General features: G+C 51.5%; 1 protein-coding gene and 1 long non-coding RNA gene across 2 annotated transcripts; both read right to left on the bottom strand.

The window, feature by feature from the left end:
- Positions 1-255: 255 nt before the first annotated feature.
- Positions 256-26,976, bottom strand: CASP7 (caspase 7). The gene is made up of 6 exons (XM_058671629.1): positions 26,777-26,976; positions 6,498-6,625; positions 5,948-6,076; positions 4,546-4,721; positions 4,060-4,189; positions 256-725 (listed from the first exon to the last, which is right to left on the bottom strand). The coding sequence occupies exons 1-6, from the start codon at positions 26,884-26,886 to the stop codon at positions 496-498; spliced, it is 903 nt and encodes a 300-aa protein (XP_058527612.1). The 5' UTR covers positions 26,887-26,976; the 3' UTR covers positions 256-495.
- LOC131481696 (uncharacterized) lies at positions 17,600-18,516 on the bottom strand. The gene is made up of 2 exons (XR_009246516.1): positions 18,307-18,516; positions 17,600-17,912 (listed from the first exon to the last, which is right to left on the bottom strand). It is a non-coding gene; the product is annotated as an uncharacterized LOC131481696 (long non-coding RNA).

Here is a 26,976-nt window from a genome sequence, read left to right as displayed (position 1 = left end):
CATGAAGTCCCTCCCCACCTCCCCTAACTTATCTGGGGATTTTCATATGACATTCTGCCCTATCCAGTGAAAATTCACTCACATCACACTCCATACCCACTTCCTGCAACACAGGCCAGTGAATATCCCGACAGCACTGGAGTCCTCTTTGCCAAGTGCGGATAAGTTGGATTCTCAGAGTGTCACCCCCAGTCAAGGTCTGCATAGCCAAGAGCTCTTTTTTCTCCCCCTACACATAGTAAGTGCGACAACAGGGTGAAGGAAACACGAGCCAAAAGTGAATCTGAAAAAAATCATCATAAAAAGCCTCTGAAATCTCAGAGAACGTGGCAGCACCAGAAAGTGTCTTCCCTGTTGGACCAGTACATTTACCTGAAATTAAAATCCCAAAGAATTTATGGATATCTTAAAGAGTGCAAAAAAAAAAAAAATCACAGAAACGGGATCTGTCGGTGAATGAGGTGGCACGCCCGGCCAGGACGCAGCCCGGAATGGTCAGCGGCGGAAGTAGAGTTCCTTGGTGAGCATGGAGACCATGCAGGGGATCTGCTTCTTCTCATTGAAGTGTGGGTCGTCCGACTGAGACTCGAAGTGCCTGGCCACCCTGTCGTTCACCCGGGTAAGGATCTGCATGATCTCCAGCTCCTTGCCATGCTCGTCCAGGATGGAGCAGAGTGCCTGCACAAACCACGAGCCCCTGCCAGGGTTCCTCCACGAGTAGTAACCTTCAAGGGCAGAGAAAGGAGCGTGTCAGTCACTGCTTGCCACACCCAGTGCTGATGCTGGGCGGAGGGGTCGGGGGAGTGTGTGGTGGGGGTTGGTCTTCCCTTGCTTTGCAACAAGAATGTTGGGGAACTGGTCCCTGCAGCCATGTGATTCATGTGAATGATGCCTGAGCGCTAGGTGAGCAAGCACAACCCATGGAGAGGGATGCAGGAGGGCTCCAGAATGCTTGGAGTGTTCCAACAAGGAAATGCAGGAACAGGTGGCACCACCAAGGGTCACAGCGTTGGCGGATACTGCTGGGGAAGCCTCCTGTATCAGGGGACACACGAGTCCCATGAGACACACATTGGATCTGCGTGAGGGTGTGCAGTGGAGGATCACCCTGCAACGCTGGACGCCCCACTGCCCTCTGGGATGAGTGTTCTCTTCTAATCCAAGCCCAGCGGAGGGTCTGCAGGGAACCTAGGGCAATGCCAAGATGCACTCCTACTGCTGGAGAACAAAAAAGAACCACAGCTGCCTTAGGGGAGAGGGAGGGCCGCCCCCTGCCCAGGGAGATCTGGGGCTCCTAGGCTCCCTGCCCCACACCCTCCTTCCCTCTTTTACCCTTGAACAATCTACAAAGGGATCTGGCAAGCGGAAGAGGGGAGGAGGGGAGAATAGAAGGGCTCATCTACAATTAGGAGAAACACGAAACCCAGGCAGGTTTGGGGTGAGTCATTATCTTAGAGCGGACACTGAATTACAGAATTGTTGGCATTGCTTGTGATTTAAACAAACAAACAAACAAAAGCAACAGTGACCATGACTTTGGCACACAGACCAAAGCCATGGACCAGCTGGGGTTTTCACTAGGGGCAGGGGAAGGCTCTACTCTCCTACCCCCGTCACCCATTTAAAAGGACGACGAGAGACAACAGGCAATTGCCCTGGGCGTACACAGTGCAATGTGCTTCTTCCTCCTTCATCCAGTTTGATGAGAACAAGGTCCCCAGCATTACCGTTTTACAATCGGCTAGAGAATACAAGGTGCAATAAACAGAAATGGCCTATCCATGGAAAGCCGTTCAGCTGCCCTAGGATTCTTCCCTGAAGCACCGACTGAGGCTCCCATTCCTGGTAACCAGCAGCACGAAGCTTGGCATCGATGGTGTTAGCAACACGGCAATGCATTTCACCCATGCAGCGAGGAGCCGGGAGAGCTTACACATCATCTCCTTCGACTCAACAACCTGGTGACCCTGGGATGCAGACCATCACCTCCCGGGGCACCTTACCTCTAACCCCTGCCCCAGGAGGGTCTCAGAGGTAATCAATTCAAAATGCAGATGCCATCCCATGACTGTCTTCATCAGGATGAAGTTCGGGTGGCATGGCACGCCCACAGGACATGCCACAATAAGGCCCCTTTATCTACCTGTCTGGGCCATGCCCTGTCACTCTGGGCCATGCGATGGACACAGGTGCCCCTTGGTTCCCTATTTACATGTTGAAGCTTCAACACTCAACATGACTGTACTTGGAGACAGAGCCTTCATGGAGTAATAAAGAATAAATGAGGGTCCCACAGGTAGGACTCTGATCCAACACCATGGTGTCCCTAGAAGAGGCTTCTTTCCCTACCATTGGCAGACAACGCAGGAAATTGTTCATTTAAAAAAACAAAAACAAAAACAAAACCAGGAAGGGAGCACTGTGAGCTAGTACCTTGAACATGGCGTTCCTAGCCTCCACAGCAATGAGAAGCCACTGTAGTTTGCACCACTCAGTCTATGGAATTTGGACATGGCAGCCCAAGCTGCCAGAGTCTTTGCTGAGGGCTTTGGGCCCCATCTTGGCACTGTTTGACAAGCCGCCATCCTCTGCCTCCTGCTCCTGGGCCCCTCAGGACTCACTCCCAGCAGCTATCTAGCCTGTCTCTCCCCTGCCTCCCTGGGTGAGCTCACCCTTCCTCCACACATCGCTGGGAGCACTCACCAATGGGCTGCTGGTCACAGACACACAGCCCCACCCTGCCCCCTTACGCTGCCTCCCTCCTCAGCTGCAGGAAGGCCAAACTGTTTTCTGTTTGATCCCATCCTTGAAACATGCGAAGTTACTTTCTCTAAAAACCCTGCCTGCGGCTCTTGCCAGAGCCAGTTTTCTGAACACAAGGGCCAATTTGCTATCAGCAACACCTCTGCACTGAGCACTTGACAAAGCCCCTGTGGCAGCTGGCAGAATCTTTCAAACTTCCTGAGGGGCTGGACTCCAGACACAGGAAGCACTTTCACTGCACAAAGCTAGGGTGTGGGGAACAACGAGGAGGTGTGCACACTGCTGGCTTTTTCTTTTGGAACCTGTGTGTGGGTGTGAAGGAGTCCAGGTCTGACCTACAGCTCTACCATATTCCGAAATCTCCATCTGATCTTGGCATACCCCTAAAGTTCAATCAGCCTTAGCCAGGAAAGCAGGAACGCCTTTCCTAACTATCTCCAAGCATTATAAGATCAATAAGACAGGAAACACTTTACAGTGTTTAATATTACAGAGATGCTTGCTCTTACAATGACCGAAAAACACGCTAATAACACACGGGAGGAATTCAGCTTTCCCAGAAAGAAAAATGGACTCCTTTCTGGGGAAGGACAAAGCAATGAATGATCTCCAAAGACATCCAGGCCCTGACGCCAGAACCTGTGAATGTTTATCCTAACATGGCTAAAAGGACTTCGCAGGCGTGATTATGGTTACAGAACTGAGACAGGAAGATAACCCCAGACTATCTAGGTGGGCCCAGTCAAACCACAGTAGTTCTTTCCTGGCTGAGTTTGGCAAGAGAGAGACAAGCCAGAAGATGGTCCAGCAGGTGGGAGGCTGCTGAGACTGCCGATGGAGAGAAGGGCTGCAGGCCAGGGAATGTGGGAGGCTCTCACGTGCCGGGAAAAGGCGAGCCAGTGGACGCCGCTGGAGTCTCCATAGGGATGAAACCCTGGGACTCAGACCTCCACGCTCCTGTGACTTACGCTGCAGTGTCACAAGCTGAGTACCCCTTATCCACAAAGCTTGGGATCCGATGTGTTTCACATTTGGGAGCTTTTCTCATTTTTGGATTACTGGCATTCGGTTTTCTGGTTGTGCATCCCTAATACACTTCTGAACCTTGAAACATTGCAAAAACCAAATTTTTGAGCATTGTCTTGATACTCAAGAAGTTAGGGAGGCAGAAGCATCTGGGATCTGGGATGTGCATCACAGAATCTGTAACTATGGGAACGAGAAAGGACCAATCCCCAAGCCCACTTCCTGACGGTGGGCTGGATGGGTAAGGTTGGTAGACAGTAGATTTGGTACCTGGAACTGTGGAATAAGCGAAGAGAAAGTCAGCTTCAACTGGGATCTTATGGCGGGGGTTGGCATCCGTGTCAGTGATGGGCCCTGAGTCGGTCTGGATTCCATCATCCAGCTCCGTGCCTCGGCAAGCCTGGGTGTCAAAGCAGAGATCACTCCTAGGAGCTGGGAATGGAAATGCATGTGCTGTCCCCTGTCACATCCCAGGGCCCAGCACCATGCCTGGCACATGTTCAGCGTTCTATGATCATTGAACAGAAGGCAGCTGAGCGAATGTTGCATGGAAGGACTAAGCAAAGAAACACATGGCAATGTCTTAAAGAAACCTTAGAAACACAGGAACCAACGCAAATAAATGTGCCAGCCTTCCAGAGGCTGAAAAACAAAACTCCAGCCTAAACAGAATCAGCCTGTAGTTTTGTAACAACATCCCCAGACATGGGGAAGTCCTTTCCCACTTTACCTGGATTAGCTTGGAGAAGGGCTCACCTGGATAAAGAAGAGTTTGGGTTTCTCCAAAAGGGTTTTACAGCGATCTCCCCTAAAGTGGGCTGTCAAATCCTTTATCGGAACTACACCATCTTTTCCATAAATCAAATTTTCTTCCCCGTGGCTCAATAAAACGCAGGCGAAGCAGGCAGAATTGGTATGGTCCTCCTCAGAAGCTGCAAGCAATCCGGACACAGGAATGTTATAATGTAAGTCCTAGGACATCCTCTGTTGTGGCATCCCAGCCTGGGAGGTACGAGGCGGAGGACAAGGGAGGTAGGGGGACAGGACGGGGCTCCCCAACCACCCTCCAAAGGGAATGAGGGTCAAAGGAGAGAGATCAGCGAGAGGGAGAGTTCTGGAACTACCAGTCTAAAGCAGAATAGGGCCATCTCAAAAGGAAGTGAGCTCTGAGCACTCTGGGGGTTCAAGGAGCCCTGGGGTGCGGAGAGGCAGCATGCTGGGGAGAGCGAGGACCTGGACCTGCTGTGGCTAATACCAAGCTTCTAGGCAGGTCACTTAGCCATTCTGTGCCTTGGCTTTCCTCTCAGTAAGAAGCGAGAAAAGCATCTCTTAAGTGACTTAGTATCTGGAAAGAAAGGGGAAGGGAGTTGTGGGGCAGGGAGTTAAGCTGCCACTTGCAATGTTAGCATCCCATATCAAAGCGCTGGTTTGAGTTCCAGTTGCCACACTTATTATGCCGCTCCCTGATAACGAGACTGGGGAACGCAGCAGAGGGTGGCCAAATACTGAGGCCCCTGTATCCTCATGGATGGAGAATACTGGCTTTGGCCTTGCCTAGTCCCAGCCACTTGGGCCATGTAGGGAGTAAATCAGTGAATGCAGGCCCTCTCCCTCTGTCTGTCTTTTTCAGTCACTCGTGTCTCCCATGGGGCCCAATAGTTGGGATATCTCCTGTGGCTTTCCCAGGCGCATTGGCAGGGAGCTGGACCGGAAGCGAAGCAGTCAGGGCTCATATGGGATGGTGGCAGGGACAGGCTGCTACTTAACCCACTGCTTCACAACACTCCTTCTCCTCCCCACTTTTTAAAGACAAAAGCTTGGGTTTAGGTTCTTCCCGTACTAACACACTCCTTGGCAAGTCTCCTATACTCCCAAAGCGCTAACTCATATTCATAAAAAGAGCATGTGAATATTTTATGGCTCACCACTCTTGGGACTGTGTTAAAGACATAACAGCAATCTTGCGAGCATGCTACATAGAAAACATCCAAATGTTCTGAAGAATATGGAGACCAGCATTCTCTATTGGCCACCAGGGCAAAGCTCATACTTGAACTCTGTTCTAGGCAGGATGATACCGATGTGTGGCCTCCCTTAGACTCAGCCTTTCGCACCCTGCAGGTGCAGGAAGATGGATAGAAGAGAGGGAGGTAATCACCTTGCTTAAGCAGATCTTGCATCTTGGCACAGGAACAGTCATTGTAGACGAACACCTCAAAACCCAGGCTTCGGAAGCACCTGAAAAGGGCCTCGGCATCTTTGTCGGTGCCGTTGCGGACGCCCATACCTGTGGGAACCAAGCACGCCCGGGCTAAGAACCGTGTGTGGGCACTATCAGGCCGGGCGCTCTGCAGCTGGTCACAGCTGCAGTGTAATCACACTGAGAATATAGAACACCACCATTTAAAGGTGCAAATGGCACGAGCAGCCCTCCGGGAAGTTATCCAGTCACCTCACTGCAGCTTCCAGCTCCCATGCAAGCCACACAGCGACCTGATCTGCAGCACTGTGGCCAGAATCCCTTGTCAGCTCATGGTCATGGTGCAGGTACCCGAGACTGATGGCTCCTGGTCTCCCCACCCCTTTCCCACCTCCAGAGGGGCTGCTGGCTGCAGCTGATGGGCACTGCCCTTTTCTGACCCACATCTGACAGAAATGGGAGAAGTGAATAGCGACATGGGGAAGACGAGCCCTGCCTCCACACCCACCTGTGACTTTATCGAAGTTCTTGTTGTTTATGATGATGCACTTGCCCATTTTAGCAAATTTCATGTTGTACTGATACTCATGGTTCTGGGGGGTCTCGGGTGGTTGTTTTGGGCCATTTTTCTTCTTCCTACTGAGGAAACATAAAGGCGGTTGGGGCTGTTGGTGAGGGCTGCCAGCAGCGGGCTCATGGGGTTACTACTAGGCATGAGGGTTAGCGGTGGCCTGGAGAGCTCTGTTTGATTGTCTTGTTGAACTGGATTTTGTGAAATGCTAGAACACACACAGAAAACACCATGGGATGCCAACAGGCACCTACCAGCATGGCTACAGTGCCAATGCAGCGGTGTGTCCAGCACCTGGTACCGTTACATCTTGCTGGCAGAAGTGACCCAGTATACCCCTTGGGGAAAACTGGCAGGATCTGCTAAAATGGCGCTCACACCCCTGCCGGGACAGCACAGCTGCCCTGGGTAGGGTAAGCATGCTAACTGCGAGACAGACCTACCCAGCAGGCCTGTTTTATAACCTGGGCAGTAACTGACACAATGCCCACTTTGAGCAGACTACAGAACCTGATGGAACATCATAGAGGAAGATGGTACATAACAATGAGAATGAACACGCTGTGCACGGATTTCACAGACAGAATATGAAGTGAAAGCAACAGTACAAGAGAGGGTACAAAGCTTAATAACTCCCAGTCTGGCATCCGAAGCCTGCAGGTGGCTCTCCTCACTGGGGGGAAAGGAGGATGCCAAGGATGTTCTCAGGGTGGGTCACACTTTAGTCCTTAGTCGGGTGCTGATGACACCCACGTGTCAGCGACAAATAGAGCTGTGCTTCACAAAGGGGACCGGGCACATGAACCAAGTGGAGCCCTCCAGCTGGCTGGCCAGAGGCCCCGTGCCGGGAACCCTGGGCATCCCAGGGAGGACAAGGGAGTGCGCACTGGCCTTGCTGGTCTTGGCCAGTCTCCACCCCAGAGACAGCAGCAGGAAGAAATTGTGGAGTTCCCCACTCCCACAGCAATGCTTGAGACACAAGCTGCAGAAAGCCTGACTTCTCTCTGCCTCTGACAGCTATGGAGATGAGCGGACAGGGAAGTAGGGGTGGAAACAAGTGAAGTGGGGTGCCACCTGAACTGCAGACCTGCAGCTCAGAACCCAGGAACCCCATGCCTCCAGGTGCCTGCTGGAAAGACCCATGCTCTTCCCCCAGAGCTCCCCCAAGTGTGGACAAGCAAGGTAAGGTGAAAACTCAAGTTCCCTAGACTCATGTGCTGGAGCCTCATAGTGTTCCTGTGGATTTGACCTAGCCCGTGCCTGACCTCTAGCTCTGTCCAAACTCTGATTCTTCCTGGCTCCTTTTCCACTTCAATGTGACGTCATCCTCCTCTCTTTAAGGTCACATTTCTCCCATGACACCATGTGATGGTTGGGAGGAATGTTCCCAGTTTTTTTTTTTTTTTTTTTTTTGCCTTTTCCTGCATCTTTGTTCCCTTTATGTGATGCCAGGTCATGGCTTCACACTTCTGCCCCAAGCCAGACAGAACCAAAGAGGGCTGGACGTCACTGCCCTGGGGGACACCAACTTCATCTCCTGGGAAATGCAGCCAGTGGCACCCAGTGGGTACAGCCTTCTGTGGTGGTCACAAAATGAGATGTGGTGGCACCAGGGTCCTTGAATGACATGTGTGTGAGCAGAGTGACTGCAGTGTCACCTGAAGATACTCCACGCAGGAAGGCCCAGGGCTTACTCCTTACTGCCGCCCTGCCCGTGACCCTGACCCATAATGTCCTGTGTGTGTGTGTGCCTGTGTCTCAGGGTCCCACAAGCCCTCTGGTCTTCAACAGACACCTCTGAGGGAGGGAGAAGAGGGTACAATCAGGGACTTTTTCCCTGGAGAAGCATGAAGAATCACATTAGTGCATGCCTACCATAATCTTGTTCAAACATGTTCTCATTGAATCCCAGCACCAATCCCAAGAGCAGTAGATGACATCATGATTCCCTTTAAGGCTGAGCAAGAGTGGCTGGCAGGGTGGGGCATGGTTTGGGGGACAGGGCAGTTAAGTGAGCAAGGCAGGTGAAATCCAGGCCATGGAGGGCCGGCCAGCATTGGCTATCAGAAGGCCGGTTAGGATGTTGACTGCTCTACCCATGTCTGGTTCAGCTCCCTGCTAACTACCTCACAGGGCAGCAGGAGGTGGCCCAGGGGCCAAGGCCCCACCCACATGGGAGCACGGGAGGGTGCTCCAGACTCCTAGCTTCAGCCTAGTAGGGCATTTGGGGAGCGAGATGGTGGATGGACGTTATCTCTCTCCCTTTTTTCTCTTTCTATGTCTCCTCTGTATGTGGCTCTGCTTAAAAAAAAAAAAGCCTTTAGAAAACAATCCAGGCAGGGCGATCTCAGAAATCATTCTTTCACTCACCAGGCTGTGCTAGGCCCAAATGACCAGTTGCTGGATGAAGCCAACTGTGGTAGGCTGTCACTGTCCTGTTTGGGCAGCGTGCCCAGGTGACCTCTAGAGGAAGCCCACTGGGTGCTGCACCCTGAGATCTGTCTGTCCCTGATGACTGACCCCAATGTACCAGGCTTCTGAACTGGCAGTGGGCTCGGAAAAATAAAGGAACATCGGGAGAATCCAAACTTCAGTACACTGGGCCTCTTCTGCACAACTGGTGTTTCTCCACACTCTAGCGGGAACCACTCCAGTGATGTTCCTGTTGCCTGTGGCCACTTGGTAGCTCAAGCAGGTCTGCACCCACGGAGCTTTGGCACGCACTTTCCACATTCACCTGACTTCTAGTTCATAACATTATGATTTTAATTTATTTGAGAAGTAGGAAGAAAGAGCCAGAGAGAGGAGCAAAGTGTTCACCATCGCTAACTTAACTCTTCAAACACCCAAGGTGACTAGGACTGAGGCCAGGCCAAGTCAGGAGCCATGAACTCAGTACTGGTCTCCCCCAAGGGTAGCAAGGACTACTGTGGTCCACCTGCCAACCCCCAGGAAGCGCAGCAACAGGACATGGGATGTGTGAGGGGATCCAGGACTTGGACCCAGGTACTCGGATACCTCCCAGCATCCTGACTCCTAGGCCAAACACGTTCCCCAATGTTGTTGAATGCCCAGATACTGTGTTCTCAGACCTGACTGTAAAATGTCTATCTCATTTCTTCCTGATTCTGAACATGCCTGGGATTACGTTCTTGCAGGCAAATCCTTGTCCTCATCTCCATTTCCTTTTACTTCTATATCTTCAATCCCTCTACACCGTAGCTCCCTCCATCCTCTCAGGTTAAAGGGATAAATTCTTTAAAAACTTTGAGAAAAAAAATAAGACCTCATTATCACCATGAGGACCCAACGGATGAAGTGTGTGGAAGAATCCCCACTGCTACAGGATTCCCAAAGAGCACCTGCTGCTAATGGGGCTTCACAAAGTGGCTGCCTATCCTCACAGCCATGATGTCTCCGTGCAGATAAGAAAGCTTGGGGTGCTATCCCTGGCGAGCCAGCTACATGGGGCGTTCTTCCAAAATCGTACTGTTTGTTCTCTGAACCTGAATTTTATGATAAAATTCAGGACAAGCCTAATCTCCTTGGTCACTTCCAGGGAAGCTGGAGTATAATTTGCAGCTTTCCTTAAGCTATGTGCCCAGAATCCCTGAGGCACACCCAAAGATGGCTTCAGGACAGGCTGTATCCGGTGTTCCCGGCTGCTATTCAGAAAATACCAGAAGGGGGTAAGAGCAGAGAAAGCCAGACAGGTAGTCAACACGTCCCCTGAAGTCAAATTTCAGAGAACAGTTGCTGAGTCCTGTAGTAACTTAAGGCCACTCCAAGCCCATAGGAGCAGCAGGATGGCTGGTCAGTGTGAGGTCGTAGTCTAGGCCCTACCTTCTGCCATATGGGCCCTCCACAGCAAAGGCACAAAGAAGCTGGTTTTTGTTGTTGTTGTTGTTTTGTTTTGCTTTGCTTTTTAGCTGCCATTAGTTTACCCTCAGTGATGAGTAAAAGAAAAGCAGTAAGTATCTTTTGTAAGACAAGCAGGCATAAATGGGAGTTACCAGATAAACAAAAAGACCTTGCTTCTATCAGAATAGAATTTGGCTAATTAACTGCTTAAAAAAACATATCAGAACACAATAACCACGCACACACACACACACACACACACACACACATGTTCTAGAAAGCACCATGCGTGGTTATGAAAAGTACCTAACCTTGGCTGTGAAACGTGACTCCGCGCCCCATCAGTGTGCCCAAAGGGCACGCGGACAGCTTCCCTGCCCAGCCTGCCTTGACACTGAGCTCCTATTTTTCAACTTAAACTTCCTATCTGCTTTCTCCTTCTGGATTTGAGGTGGTCAATATATGAATCCTTCCTTCCAATAAAAAGAGCTTTCCGTTGAGCTCAGCTCTTTGCAGGTATGTACCAGCAAGAGATTATCAATGCAATCTCACTGAATTTCATTCCTAAAAAGAGCAGCCCCTGGAAAACCCCTTCCATGGCTTCACTAGGGGCAGTGGAAACCCGGAGGATCAGCTGCAAGCGGCAACTGGAGAGCAGAGCAGGGAATGACTCCTGAGAACTCAGCAGAAGAGCCAGAAAAACAACACAGGGGTGGGGATTAAAGCCCGCTACTCCTACTTCTGCAAGAGATGAGTCTGCCCCCTAATACTGCACTGTCTGGGGCTCCTCTCTCCAGGGCTACTGTTATCTCCCTTCCACTGCCATTCTCCTTCACAAGCTACACAAAGAGCTGATTCATTGGTAGAAAAGTGATTTTCTTACCACGCCTTCCTAACCCATGACCATTACTGATTGGTTCCCAAGGTTTCAGATCCCCAGGTTGGGCCAATCAGCCCCTTTCCCTGGGAATTGACAAAACTGGAATGGAGAAAAGACCCAATCTCCTCCCCACCCCGCCCCCCAAGGCAGTTAAAATGAGATGTTGCACCACTTGGCCTGAGGCTAAGAGGGGCATGAAGGAAGCCAACCTGTAAGAGAAGCGCACACTGGGTCCTGGGGCCCAAACTATTTGTAGTCTGACTCTTCCGCCATCTTGGAGCCTGTGGAGTTCTGCTGGGATCGGGACTTCTAGAAGGCAGCTACTTCTAGAAGGAAGACTGTGGTGCAAGGCCATTTTTGCTGGCTACAAGAAAAGTCTCTAGAACCAAACTGATGCTCATGTGAACAGTGGCATAGTTAGTGCCAAATTCTGAAGCAACCTACTTGCGAAGGTCATTGGACACATAATCTGAATGATGCTGTACCCCAAGAACTTAAACTATTGATAATAAATAAAAATGGAGAGGAAAAAAATGCTACCAATCAAAGTCTGGCACCGTGGCTCAACAGGCTAAACCTCTACTTCAAGCACCAGCAACCTCTATGGGCACTGGTTCATGTCCTGGCTGTTCCACTTCCCATCCAGCTCCCTGCTTGTGGCCTGGGAAAGCAGAATACGATGGCCCAAAGCCCTGGTACCCTGCACCTGCGTGGGAGACCTGAAGGAGGCTCCTGGTTTCACATCGACTCAGCTTTGGCTATTGTGGCCATTGTGGAAGCTAACTAGTGGTTGGAAGATCTTTGTCTCTCTCTGTAAATCCACCTTTCAATTAAAAATAAACATACTTTAAAAATCTACCAACCAAATCCCAATCTGGCACCTTAAAATTCCACTCCAGGGTCCCTGAGGGCCCTGCACGATCACCCCAGGCCTCCTCCGCCCAGCTGCTGGCAGAGTGCTCCCACCCTGCTATGACTGCTGGAGGAGGCTCAAAGGCCTGGCAGGAGCCAGGACACTCGTGACACACCTGTGCCCTGCAGAGCTGAGAGCTGTCCATGGGTGCTGTGTACACAGTCCACTGGGCATCCCCCTAGTGGCCTGAGCCATGTCACCCCCTGACTCGATGTCTCCTGTGGCTTCCGGCTTTGTCCCGATGGCTCTTCTCTCACATGAACTCCCAAATAAATAAATAACTAAAAAGAACAACCCGGAAAGTATTAGCCCCAAGCTCAGCACTGCCCAGGGGGCTTTGCACGGCTGAGAAGGAACCCAGAGTCCTATGCTTAGTTCCCAGGGCCCGTGTGACCAACTGCCCCTTGTCACTTCCCACTCCTGAAAACCTTGACCTTGTCCAGCTTTGTGCCTGCCTCAGGGCCTCTGCTCTAGCCTGGCGTCTGTCCTGCTTCCAGGTGTGCTCCCTGCACTGTCCCTGCACCTGACCTCAAATTCCAGAGCTGTTGTCTGCTGTCTCTTGCTGGAGTGCAAGCTCTAGTTCACGGTCATTTTTCTCCAGCTGCTAGGCCAGTGCCTGGCTCATGGCAGGTGCTCAAGAATAGGTGCCCCTTCTGCTGAAGGAAGTGCATGGGCAGCCCACAACCCAGGGCAGACTGGCCTCAGCAGAGCTCTGACCCCTGTGGACATGCAGGGTGTTTTTCAGCATCATCTCCCTCTTTTCCCTTGGTTTTTAAACTCCTGACTCCAACAGTGGCCATCCAAGCATCAGTGTGCGATGGCTTGCTCCCTTGCCATGTAGTAAGTCATGTCACCTGCACTCCCCTTGGCGAGGCATTAACCCCTGTACCTAGCAAAACAGCCCATTAGTCTGTCCAGGGTCACAGCCTGGCTGCACTCCGAGCTCTCAAGTCAACTCTCTTACTACACTAGCATTTTGTATCTCTCTCTTTTTAAAAAGATTTTATTTATTTTTATTGCAAAGTCAGATATACAGAAAGGAGGAAAGACAGAGAGGAAAATCTTCCATCCAATGATTCACTCCCCAAGTGACTGCAATGGCCGGTGTGTGCCGATCTGAAGCCAGGAGCTCAGATCCTCTTCCGGGTCTTCCACGCAGGTCTAGGGTCCCAAGGCTTTGGGCCGTTCTCGACTGCTTTCCCAGGCCACAAGCAGGGAGCTGGATGGGAAGTGGAGCTGCTGGGATTAGAACTGGTGCCCACATGGGATCCCTGTGCGTTCAAGGCAAGGACTTTAGCTGCTAGGCCACGCCGCCAGGCCCTTGCAACTCTATTAAAATTTGGGTTCTGGGGGCAGCACTCCGGTGTCGCTGTCCCCGCCAGTGACACCGGCATCCCATATGGGCACTGGTTCAAGTCCCACTTGCTCCACTTCCAATCCAGCTCCCTGCTAATGTGCCTGGGGAAGCAGTGGAAGCCGCCCCAAGTGTACCCCTTGGGGAAACCCCAAAGAAGCCTCTGGCTCCTGACTTTGGATTGACACAGCTCCAGCCAATTGCAGCCATTTGGGAAGTGAACCGGTAGATAGAAAAATCTCTCTCTGTAACTCTGCCTCTTAAATAACTCAATCAAAAAAATAGGAGGAAAGAAAAAAGAAAAAATTCCATATTTGCAGGCCATGGTCTGGCCCGAGCGTCCTCCTGGGGCTGCTCAGACGCTGTGAGCCCTGAGGACCCTGGCCCGGCCTGGGAGCCCACTGCCTGGGGCTTTTTCGGCCAGGACCTTCTGCTGCCATCTTTGCTCCTTCCTCAAGCCCCTCTGCCACCTGCAGAGGCTGTGGAAGCAGAGGAGATGTTGCCTCCCCCACCTGCTGCCGGCAACCAGCATCTCCAATTTCCTCCCTAGCATCACATACAGGCCTTTGGGACCCGTGACCCTGGGCCAGGAGGGTCAGGTGACCATGGGCAGCATGACTTTCGTGGGGGTTCAGGCAACCCTGATGGCAGCTGGAGGGCACTGAGGTCACCATGAGACTTAGGACTCCGGGAATCTCTCAAGCTTCTCTGGCAGTGATGGCTGAGTCTTAGCCTGAAGTCACCACGTGGCCACCACGTGGCCACCACGGGCCGTGGGCTGCCGCGCAGGAACTCCCTGCCGGCACAGGCTGAGGTGGCCTGCCTTGGGACCATCCCAGCAGGAAATACACAGTTACTGTCTGGAAACTGGCCCCTGGAGCCAGCAGCTCATTAAACAGCTGCTAATGGATAAGACAAGGGGCCTCCAGGACTCCAGGGAGACTGCGCTGAGTAACCAGCGGGCTGCAGAGGCGCCCAACCGCGGGGGCTGAGTGGAGGCATCAAGACGGGACCTAGGCAGCTTTCGCAGATCCAGATTAAAAATCTTGTTGGCGGGATCAACCCTCCGGAGACAAGAATTTCTAAAAGTGGCTGTTCCTGCTGTCCCAGGTAGAAGAGGCAAGGGTCTGTGATGGCGGCTGCCACTCCGACCCCACTGGGGTGGGCGGGAAGGAAAGGCTGAAGGCTATCAGGTGCAGGCCCATGGCCATGCGTCTTTGTCCTGCGCCTGTGTCAAGGTTCATAGGGCGCAGCACCCGAGCCAGTGTTTTCCTTGTTCACCACCAGCAAGGGTCATTGGTGTCTCTAGAGTGGATTGGCAGCCCTTACTCCTCGCCTTCCACAAGCTTTGGGGGAGAAGCAAGGACAAAACAGATGGCAACCAGCAAGGGCACTGTGTGGACCCCAGATGCTCCTGCCTCCCCTGCACAGCCCCCTGGTGACGCCTCTGATGAGAACGTGGCTTTGGCAGGGGCCCTGTCTGCATTCAAAGTCTTCTGGCAACTCAGCCGAGAGGAAACACAAAATTCCCTTCTTGGCACTTGCCATAAAGTCCATGCTAAAGCAGACTGGTAAAGTCGCAAAGTACTAAATCCTTTTAAAAGTTTGTGTGCTCCACAATTGGCTGCAGATAAAAAAAAAAATGAATGAATGAATGAATAAATCCCTCCACTGAATCGCTGGGCTTAGAGCCAAGCAAGAGCTGAGCCAGCTCACATCTCCTGGCAGCACGGGTCATACAGCACACGCCAGCGGTCCCTAAAGTGCAACGGAAGGTGAGTGATCCAGCAAGCTGCCGGTGCCTTGCTGCCCATCCGTACTGCTCTCCTGTCTACTTCCTCGCCAAGGCAGGCACGTGTCGCTTCCTTCGTCATTTTCCAGGTGTGTGTGGATAAACTCAAGCTATTTCTGCTGGGAACACACAGGCAGGGGTGGGTGGGGGGCTCAACTGTCAGAAAAAGTCAGATTCACTCTTAGTCATTTCCTGCAACCCCCACCCCCCCAATGTCACAGTTCAAGTCGAGTTCACCCCAACCAAGTCCAGAGTTCAGAACTTAAAGCCAACTATAACCTATCTCCCACTGCATACAAAAAGCAACTCAAGATGGATCAAGGCCTTCCATGTAGGACAAACGAACAAAAAACCAAGGAGGGGGCTTGGCAGCGTGGCCTAGTGGCTAAGGTCCTCGCCTTGATCCCATATGGCCGCTGGTTCTAATCCCGGCAGCTCCACTTCTCTCTATCTCTCCTCCTCTCAGTATATCTGACTTTGTAATAAAAATAAATCTTTAAAAAAAAAAAAAAAAACAAGGAGGAAATGAGTGAGGACACTGGCAGGGGCAGAGGCTTCAAGGCTGTGATCCTCAAAGCGCAGGCCACAGAAGCCACACCTGACCAAGGGGACTGAATACATCTGAAGCTTTTCAGCTTCCGCATAGCAAAGGAAACAAAAGGATGGCAAAAACCAAAACAAACAAACAACTGCTAACTGTTCAGTGGACAAGGAAGTCATATCTAGATTATATAAGAAACTCAAGCAGCCCAATATCATCCCCCCTCCCCAGTAATCCAATGTAAAAATGGATAAATGATTAGAATCGACAGTGTTCAAAGGAGGGGCAGCAGGTGCACAGAAACAATACTCCACATCACTAACCATCAGGGAAACGCCAATCAAAGCTGGCAGCCAGAATGGCTGTGATCCAAAAGGGACCGCCCAGGGTAGGCCAGGGACGCCTCATACACAGTGGGTGGGGCTGCCAGTCAGCACAGTCCCCGTGGGAAACAGCACCGGCCAGCGTGCCTCCCCCGAGGAACCACTCAACCATGGTAGGACCCACTATGCCCGCTACCGGATATCTCCATCAGTGAGGCAAAGAGACACCTGCCCTTGCATGCTCACAGGAGCCCCCATGTCCACCCATGGAGGGACAGAGAAAGAAAACATGGTCACTGTGTCCACAACACAGTATTACTACTTCGGTGAAAAAAAAATCTGTCATTTGTAGTAGCAACAAAGACGGAACTGGGGACAAGGGACGTTATGGAAAATGAAATCCGGCACAGGAAACCAACATCCCACCATGGTCTCACTTTTAGGTGGGAGCTAAACTACTGAACTCTTAGAAACAGAGAACAGAGTAAGCAAAGAATAGAACAGTGGTTCCCAGGGCTCAGCAAGGGCGTGGAGAAGGGGAGGCAGAGAGAGGCTGGGAAGAAGACCTTTCGATGTTCTGCAGTGTAGTATCTATGCATTGCAACAGTTGATCGAATATTCTAGAACATTCCAGAATATTCTATAACAGCTAGAGAAGACTTTGAGTGTTCCCAGCAGAGAAAAACAAACACTGTGGGTGACAGCCCAGGCACCTTGATTCCATCACAACTCTTGTACACCTGTACTGAAATGCCCCGCGATGATCCACAGATAGAATTTTCATGTGACAGCTAAAAAAAAATGTTTAAAAATTAAAAATCACACCCAAGCGCTGAGGCTCCTTATAGAAACACAAAGGTTTTCTTAAGCACCTATAGCAACAGGTTTCAGAAAGCAAGAGAGGAGAAAAACACCCTGTCTGCTGTACAAGGAAGTGTAAGAGTACACCAAGGATGCAGACATTTCACTCTGGGGCCAGGATAATTTTCCCCATCACTGGAGTGGATAAATACAGGTTGTTATTCTCTGACAGGTCCCCGGGGGTTGTCGGAAGCGTGAATTAAGCCGTTCTATATTTGGGAGCACAGAGAAGCCTGCAAACGCACTCCTATTTCTTTCTGAGTCTCCATGAACAGGATTCCCAGGAGCCCTGTCCACCCGCAGACATTCATCAGAACGAAAGTAAACACAGCACCGGGCACACACACACAGCTCCCTGGGCCCATCACATCAGCTCTGCCTCCTGCTGCTTTGTCTAAATATTTTTGGCGTGATTCATTCATGGTGGCCGCATCTCAGCAGGAGGACATTCCCACAGTCCTAACTTATCAAGGCCCAGGGCAAGACGGGAGGACAGGAGAGGGTGCAGGCGGTACCTAGGGTCTCCATCTGAAAGCAGGCCCCTGTGCAGCAGAACCAGGCTTCGCCCCGTGATGACGGGGAGTGAGTGCCGTCCTCTGTAATAATAAAAGCTCAACATGTTCGGCGCTCAGCAGGCACAGGCGACTGGCACCGGCAACAGGCCCTGGAGGCCCAGGACTGATTCAGCAGTGAGCCACACACTGGAGTTTTCCATAGGACCATTCAAACTCCGCTGGGATGGGTCACACTGGCCTCCCCCTTCTCTGCTGACCGGCAGAAATGCCCACACTCCACAGGGCAGCATCCTCCAATCCCAGAATGGATCCCTTGGGGGAAAAAATGTGAATTTCTATGAGCATGGGGTGGGGAGAAAAAAAAAGAACACCTAACTTCTACAAATGTGGAGCCGGTAGTAGCAACAGCAACACACTGGGAAGGCGGTGGGCAACAGCCAAGCCAGCACTGAGCACCACGGAACAAAGCTGATGAGCAGGCACACCGCTCCACCCACCAGAGTGCCCGATCTACGAAGGCCACACACACACACACCACGCACATGGATGGTAACATCGCACGTAAGCAAACCTGCAGCAGGAAGTGAGTTCATGGTGAATGGGCACGGTTCATGTTCATCAGGTTATTTTTTTTTTTTCTCTGTGTCCTAAAGGTACTCAAACAGCTCATGCAAACACTACAAAGTGACAGACAAGGGAGCCTTACAAATCTCCCACTTTGCAAACGAGGCGTGGCAACACTGCTCCAGGGCACTGCACCTGTTTGTGAACTTGGTCCTCCCAGCCCATGAAGTGCACGGGCACCTGGATGAACCACTGTATTCTGTGGACTGGCTGATCCGAAATCTTCCGGCTCGGTGTCTTCTTCAATGAGAGGTACACAGCTGGGGCCGGAACACCTGCTCCCTTGGGCAAACCTGCCCACTGACCTCTGCCCTGCAGACAAGGCAGAACACGGACTCTGTGTTTGTATACAAAGTTTAGTTGGCACAAATGAACCTCAGAGGAACACGACCCCTCCCCGAGACCCCCTCCACCTTCACGTTCCATTTTCCCCCTTAAAAAAAAAAAGCACAGTGAGACCTGATAATAAGCATTGAGAAATAATTTTCTTTAAAGCAAGGGTGGAATTTTCAATTCTCCTTCAACAGATGGACACACGGTCCACTGACCTAGCTGGCTTCATTCCTACCTGACCACTCTGTTCACTTCCAGATCTTACAAGCTCACTGCCACAGGTTCTTACCAGGCCCAATGCCAGCAAGCCCTGGGTGTAAACAGCCAATGGTATTTGGGACTACACATCTGCTAGACAGCACGCTGTATCTCCATACCACACGCTGTGACAGCTTCCTTGCTTGGCCCCCAACCTAACTCCCATGGAATTTCCTCCCCTATACAGGTGGCAGGGCTGAGAGCGGGTAACTGCTGGGGAGTGGACTGACACAGTGCCTCAGGGCTACAGGTCAGTGTCCACCGGGGTGGAGGATGGCCGACTTGCACCTCCTTCCTTCTGCATGTGTCCACATGCTCTTCCACTTCCTGTTGCAAGCTGGGGGCAGATATTTGGTGCAGTGGTTGATTTACCACTTGGGACCCCTGCATCCTGGATCAAGAGGGCCTGGGTTCAAGTCCCAGCTCCACCTTCTGCTCATGTACACCCTGGAAGGCAGTAGGTGATGGCTCAAGCAGGTGGAGCTTCGTCACTCATGCAGGAAACCTGGCCATTGTGGGCATCTGGGTGGTGAAGTGGATGGGAACCTTTTCTTACGCCTCTCAAATAAATAAGCAAATAAACACAGCAGAGGAAAAAGGGACATTACACTGACTTGAAAAGAGAGAGCCAAGCAGATGCCACTGCTATGTTCTCAGCCTTCCCAGCTCCACAGCCACAGTCCAACAGAGAAGGCCACTTTTGTTAAGTCACCCATCTCAGGCACCATGGTACAGCAGCAGAAAGCAGCCCGACCTCACCAACACCAGCTATCGACTTCACCTCCTCCGACTCCATTTTTTCCACAGGTGTTTTCCACAGGGACACCTGACAACCTTCCAGGCCCTGGATGACTCCCTGACTGAGGCAGGGCAGGGGAGAGAGGGTGAGGTTTGGGGGCAGCCCTCTTCCATCAGCAAGTCCATAGCCAAGTCCTGCTGGGGTAGCTGTATCCGTGTAGCCCCTTGGCTGATGGGAAGCAAGGGGGGCTTCTCTGTGAGGTGTGAACCTGCTGACTCGTACTGGGGGGGGATGCCCTTGTTACCCTGGGAGAACAGCTCAGGGCCACGACAGGCGTGGGTGAAACCTGATATAGAGAGGAGCACAGAGCAGCGGAGGCCTGTGTCTGGGACCTGCTGGGCGATCGCAGGTTAAACACTTGACCTCTCTGGTCATAACTGTCCCAATCATGGCAGGGGCTAATTAGACACACCATGTGAATCGCCCAGATTCACATTAGGATCCTGTGATTTCCTGAGGAAGGGTACTCTGGAGAATTCCTTTTTAAGTCTCCCTGGACAGGTGTTAGTAACCTGATGCTGCAGGTGCAGAACGCACGTGTCTTGCCCTGCTAACAAAACACCTTAAGCAACAAAGGCTGACTGTGCAAATGCTGTTTTTTTCTCATCTGAAGATTTCTAAATGCTAATTTTAAACATCCTCAAATCTTCCACTGCACACACTTGCCTATGTCTTCCAAACGTTCTGCAAGAATCACGTTAGAAAAACAGCTTCACGCACAAGCACAAAGTCTCCGAAAATGTCATGAAAAATCTTGTATAATGAAAAAAGATTATGCATGGATTTCAGCACATGTAGTTGCCACAAAAAAAACACCAAAAAACAAAACTTCCTTTTCATGAGGACTAAGTTTATGCCAGCTGTTGAATGGCATTAAGACAGTGCTTCCCTGACACCTAGTGGCCGGAAGACAAAACAGCCGGGACCAGACAGCTTGGAACCAGGAGGTGGGCGAGCGCCACCCCGGCTGGTACCCAGGCCCATACTCTCCGAGATCCCCAGAGAGCAAATGCACTGTCTGGTTCCCAGCTTTAGAGACACAATGGGGGGCCCTACTGCCTCCTCCACTGCCTTAGCTGGCTGGCACGGGAAAATGTGTCATGGAGGGGCGCCCCCTGGTGTCTGCGGTGCAGCCGCGCTCTGCTGCATCTCCCCTACACCTGCGGTGTCTGCCCATGGTCCTGCTCCCACCTCAACTTCTACTCATCTGGAGAACGACCACAGCCCTGTCTCACTTGGGCTGGATTCTGAATCACCTGCGAGGTTCCATGTCAGCCTCCCCATGTCAGCACAGGCAGGGGCTGTGCTGATCTGCTTAACACCTGGGACCCAGAGGTGGAAGCTCAGAGTGCGGCCAGGAGCCAAGAAGGAAGGCAGGCAGGCAGGTTCAAGACCTGGCCTAGCTCTGCTCAACTAAGGCACTTGGTGGAAGGGGTTTGCTTACACTTGTGACACAAAAATTTAACACACGCATGAATTAAGAAGCTGCTGATCAAAGCGGGTCTGTGAAGCCAGCGATGTGTCCCTGGATGAAGGAAGCCTTTGTCTTCCTCAAGTGAAAACATGGAAGGAGAAAAAAAAGTACCCTCAGTGCTAAGGGTCTGCCCCAAGTGCTCACTGAATTTTAATTTAAACTGATTTCCTCGGGCAGGTGGCTAGGCTAGTACTGAATTCAGAGACAGTCGGGCGCCTGGAGAAGGTACAGAAAAAAAAGCCAGCGCCTCCTCACAGGCTGGGAGAGTAAGGGATTAAATTGCTACTTACTATAGCTCCTTACTGGTCAACAATTCAACAAGCAGTCTCACACATCATGGTTTTTTTTTTTCCCAGAAAATGGAATCTAACAAATATTTTACAGGTTTACCTGTTCAAGGATTTACTTGTTTATTTGAAAGGCAGTGTAACACACACACACACACACAGAGTATCTTTCATCCACTGGCTTATTCTCCAAATGGCCTCACATCTCGGGCTGGGAGTGACCTAAGCCAAGAGCCAGAAACTGCATCCCCCTCTCCCACGCAGGTGCAGCGGCCCAAACGCTTGGGTCAGCTTCTGCTGCCTTCCCAGTGGCACTAGCAAGAAGCCGGACTGGAAGTGGAGCAGTGGGGCTTTGAACAGGAGCTCCCATATGGGACGTGGGTGTTGCAAAGAGATGCTTAACAGGCTGCAGCACAATCCCAGCCCCTTGGTGATTATTTAGAAATTTAACTCTCCACAAAGAGTTTAAAGTGGGGGTGGGGAGTGGGGAGTGGGGAGAGGGGGTTGGTACAGCAGCCTGGATGCAGCTGGGGAACCCCACGTGTGGTATCGGAGTACCCGGGCTTGGGTCTAGGCTCCCCATTCTTGATTTCTGTTATCTGGCACACTGGGAAGCAGCAACTGATGGCTCAAGTACTTGGCTCCCTGTGACTGCCATGGGAGACCTGAATGGACTGCTGGGCTCCTGGCTTTGGCGTGGCTCTGCCCTGGCTGTTGCAGGATCCGGAGAGTTAAAGTAGCAGGTGAGGTGTGTGTGTGTGTGTGTGTGTGTGTGTGTGTTTCTGTCTCTTTGCTTTTCAAGTTAAGACAATTGTAAAAAGTAAGGATTAAAAAAAAAAACCCATGCTACAGACCTGATGAACTAATAAAATGAAACAGTGGGTACTCAGAGACTTTCCACAGGGCAGACTCACATGGCTTTAAGGGAACATTCACTCAACTTCCATTTTCACTTTGTCCTGAGACTGGTCGGAGTCACTAGGCAGGCCCTCCGACCTGCCCTGCAACCTTCCCCACGTGGACACCAAACCTGCAGGCACAGGGTGCAGCAACAGGTGAAGCATCCCAGCTGAGTCTCCCCGATCCAGGGACTGTGGGTGCCTGACTCAGGGGGCTGTGTGCGCCACACGGGGCTGTTCCGAATTCAGCTTACTGGGTGTGCATGTGAACACACACCCCCTTTGCAGAATGGGGTGGGAGTGATGATGGTTCTTGTTTAATGACTTGTCTCTTACATCCCGACAATTCCCACATATTTTATTTCATCATTGCTAGGCCTAAGGACTGTGAGGACGAAGTGGGCACCAGGAGGTAAGCATGGACCCTGCTTCTGGCCCTCCCTTCTCCATCCTTCCAGGAAACAGGACTTAGAATTTGGAAACAGACTCCAGGTCACCCACTCCCTGAGCTGAGATGTTCCAGGAGACCTTCAGCGGGAGAAGGGAGCCTGGGGGCCTCTGGCTTGCAAACCATACAGTAGGCAGCTGCCACAGACGCTGCAGTTGGACTGGGATGGCTCAAAGTCTTGGGGCCCTGCACCCAGTTGGGAGACCTGGAAGAAGCTCCTGGCTCCTGACTCCTGGCTTCAGACTGGCTCAGCTCTGGCTGTTGCAGCTATCTGGTGACTGAATCAGTGGATAAAAGATCTGTCTTTTCTTCCCTCTGTAAATCTGAGCTTTTCCAATAAAAATAAATCCATCTTTTGTTTAAGTAGCAGTATAGGATGGCCCTGTACCTGCATGGGAGACTTAGGAGAGGGCGCCTGGCTCCTAGTTCCTGGCTTTGGATCAGCTTGGCTCTGGCCATTGCGGCCATTTGGGGACTGAATCAGTGGATGGAAGATCTTTCTGTCTTTTCCTCTCTCTGTTAAAAGAATAAATAAAAATTAAAAATCTGCCTTTCCGATAAAAAGTGCCTGGGAAGGCCGCAGAGGGCGACGGCCCGAGCGCTCGGCCCCTACGCTGACAGTGGAGACCCAGAGCGCAGGCCAGGGCTCCTGCCTTTGGCCTGTGACGTCGCCATGATTTGAGCAGTAAACCAGCAGACGAAGGATCTCTCTCTCTCTCTCTCTCTCTCTCCTTCTCTGCCACTGTCTCTCAAATACACAGGACTTTAAAAGGATATTTACAAGTCTTTATTTTCAATACAACTGAAAAAGGATGCACTTGAGTTGTTATTTTTGGTACAAACCACAGGAGGAATATAAAGGAATAAGTGACATTACTGAAGCTAAATTCCTATCTACTGTCTAATGTTCATTCATTTCTCAGCGCTCTTATCTATAAAAATGAAAAACAGAAGCAGCAGTTTCAAATTCTTTCTCATTCCAGCAGTATTACTTGTTATTTAGAAACAAACTTCTTGAAAGCCCATCCTTCAGTTTAACAAATATTACACTGGTGATTTATCAACAGGTGTCCATTTACGTCGGCTGTGGGTTAGTAATAGTTGAAAAAAATTCCTCAGACCAAGAGAAAGTGAACAATCAGAATACCCGGAAAAATGTCTTAACAATGTGTAAGACACACACATTCATGCATGAATATGGTACAGAGATGTTCAAGGATTTCAAATGACGAATCTGTAACCTCAGAATCAAATACCATAAACAGAAAGCAAACACACGGTGAGTTTGGGGGAGAGAAGAGACAATATAAAAAAGTAGCAAGAAAAAAAAAATCTAGCCAACAGAGGAGAGTTCCTGGCATATTTCTAGTGATTTCTTTATCTGAGTTGCAGACAGGAGAGACCTTCCACCTGCTCATTCACCCCTAAAGGGCCAGGATGGGAGCAGGGCTCAGCTCAGGGCTCCCGTGGGAGTGTCACCTACCTGCCTGAACTCCAGTTAGCTGTCTCCTAGAACCAGCATGGGCCCGGCGCTGAATCTGGAGGGAACCAAGGTCTTGAACCCCAGGCCTTCTGTATGGGATGTGGGCGGTCCATGTGATGGTGCAGTGGCAGTGCCACAAGCTGGCATCTCATGCCTCTTGTTTGCTTTTAAATAAAGGTGCCCAGGGAACCATGCGGGATTTCGATTCCACAGCAAACATTTAAACAAATAATTTTTTCAATATCAACCTTTACAACACATCATTCCATTTTTGACAATTGGTGGTTTGACAAAACCTCCTCAGGCTTACGAGACGACCAACATTTTTTGTTTCTCTTGTGTTTACAGGGACCACTTGCGCGACCCAAATTCTCCACTTGGGCAGAGGGAAATGAAATCTGATGACATGCCTGGCACTGTAGCACAGCTGGTACCTGGAAACGCCCTGTATCACCTTCAACTTCACCAGGGAGGCAGAGGTTCAAGCACAGGTTCAAGGCTGCGTAAGCAAAAACCGCTGTTGAGACCCTGCCTGGCAGGGCCTTTCCCTGGGGCATGGGTTCACCTGGCCCAACAGGGCGCGTGACATTTCAAAGTTGGCAAGAGCTGGAGTTCCATTATTTGGTTATTTCACTCAACAGTCTTGCCTCTAAGAGGTTCATGACCCTCAGTAGACTGCAGCGGGATCTGGATCCACGGTGTTAGGGTCTTTGTACATTCCCAAGTCCTGCCTGGGCCACGTGGACCCCAGATTCACTCTGGAGGCTTCCAGGAAACAGGGCATCCACCTCCTTCCCTCCCTGTGTCCCCTCACTATCTGTCTGTCCTGGGTGGGACTTGGGTAGGAAACAACAGCAAGCACACAGGATATGCACCCAGTGAAAGCGGCGAGAGGCCCCAACCCTGCCCCTCAGTGTCCTCCCGCTCGCGGAGCTCTGATCACACACTGCGGCCATGCACTGCAAGGTGCCATGGCAAAACGAGCAGGACTTTCTTCTGCTTCTCCACAGTTGCGTGGATGGAAGAGTCCTTCCTCCTGCTGACCTCAGCAGTCTCAGCGCGGGAACTATTTCCTTTCCTAAGCGGAGAACTGCCAGCTTTTCACTTAAAGGGTGCATGGCACAGCCTTTCTTTGGCATATCCAAATTGCTGGGCCTGGCGCTCTTGAGGTCTGGGGCCACTGCCGAGCTAAATCAGGGTCACTCAACCACAGGCGGTGTGACATCTGACATTGGATCTGAGAACTGGGATGGCCACCATATCACGAATGGGCCATGCATCAGCAAGCTTGTTGTCATGGTGGGGTACCTGAGCAAGGGTAGCCTAACAATGTAAAGGTTTATCTTGGCTTACAGCTGTGCAGGTGCAAGGAACGGGGGTGGTCTCCCTGCAGGCACAGTGCCGAACGAGCACAGAACATCACAAGGCGAGAGAGTGCGCTTATGTCTACACCGCCTCTGTCATCATGGGACTCCATCCGAACAATCCACTCCCAGCCCACCTCCTCCCAAAGCCCCCCTGGAAACATCACAACTGGATGAAGTCCCACCTGCTCGGTACCACCCATGTAACACCAAGCAAAAGGGAACAGTGGGCAGGTGGCTGTACAGCATGGACAAAGCGAGTCTGCACACCTCAGGCAGGACACAGCTGAAGGTATGGGGATTTTATGCTTACAATGAGAAGTTCTAGAATTTTCCAGTAATATTTTTGGACCATGGTTGACCGCTGAGACTGCAGGAGGTGAAACCCCAGATACAGAGCGGGGGAGCTACAACACAAGGAAGGCTTCTGTTTCTCATCAGATTTCACTGACCACGATCAAGGGATCAAGGTTACGGGAAGGTATGGGATGGCTCTACTTATGAACCAACAGCATTTCAGTAAGCAGTGTTGATTCTGCTGGGAGTCGCATTTCAGCACTGCCACCGTAGTAAAAGTCACCAGAAAAGCTAGCCGCCCAATCTCCCAGTGCCTCAGAGTCCCACCTCGGGATTGCATTGTGGGCTGGCAGCCAGGAGTTCAACACCTGAGGCAATTGGCATTATTAGGCATAATGTAGCATCTTTTTTTCAAGGAAACTCAAGAACAGACAAGGTGGGAGCACCCCCACCCCAGCCCCCCATCAAGGTGGACCCCTGAGGCAGGAGCGGGAGGGGGAGAAGGAAGCGAGGGGGAAGAGAACGTCACCTTGACTCATGCCCATGACTTCCGGAGTCTACCCTTCAGCCACTCCTGGGCCAATGGGCAGTGGCAGCCCCGACTTTGCTCTGAAGCTCCCTGTAACCTATGCCCAAGAAAAGCCCCACTTGCCCCTACAGGAGCTGCCCCTCCAGACACCTCACAGCAGGGCAGCAGGACCCACCGTAGCCTGATCCTCCCTGCCTGGGCCTGCTGCAATGACAAGAGGGAACAGGAGTGTGCGAGAAGCCTCCTGTCACCGCATTCTGCCAGCAAAACCCTCTGCCTCCCGTGCACAGCATGCAGCTCCTGCCTGGCTGTGTCCTGCCCCATGGGTGGGGGGCACGAGCATGGCAGGCTGAGGTGACCCCGACCAGGAAGGAAACCTACCTGAGGAGTGCCTGCAAGACCGAGGCCCGATCGGGTTTAGCGTCCACCACATCTGTACCTGCCGAGTCGCCGGCTCCGGGCTCTGCAGCGTGGTCCTGGTCGTCTGCCATCTGGCAAAAGAAAAAGCAAACGGGAAGTGGTTGTTCAGTGGGATCTCTTTAAATGACACTGCTTTTCACAGAGAAGCTGGGAGGGAGCTG

The sequence above is a fragment of the Ochotona princeps genome, chromosome 13 (assembly GCF_030435755.1).
Source record: "Ochotona princeps isolate mOchPri1 chromosome 13, mOchPri1.hap1, whole genome shotgun sequence".
Classification (NCBI taxonomy): Eukaryota; Metazoa; Chordata; class Mammalia; order Lagomorpha; family Ochotonidae; genus Ochotona; species Ochotona princeps.
Note: the sequence above shows the minus strand (reverse complement) of the source record. Positions and strands in the feature narration are given on the sequence as shown.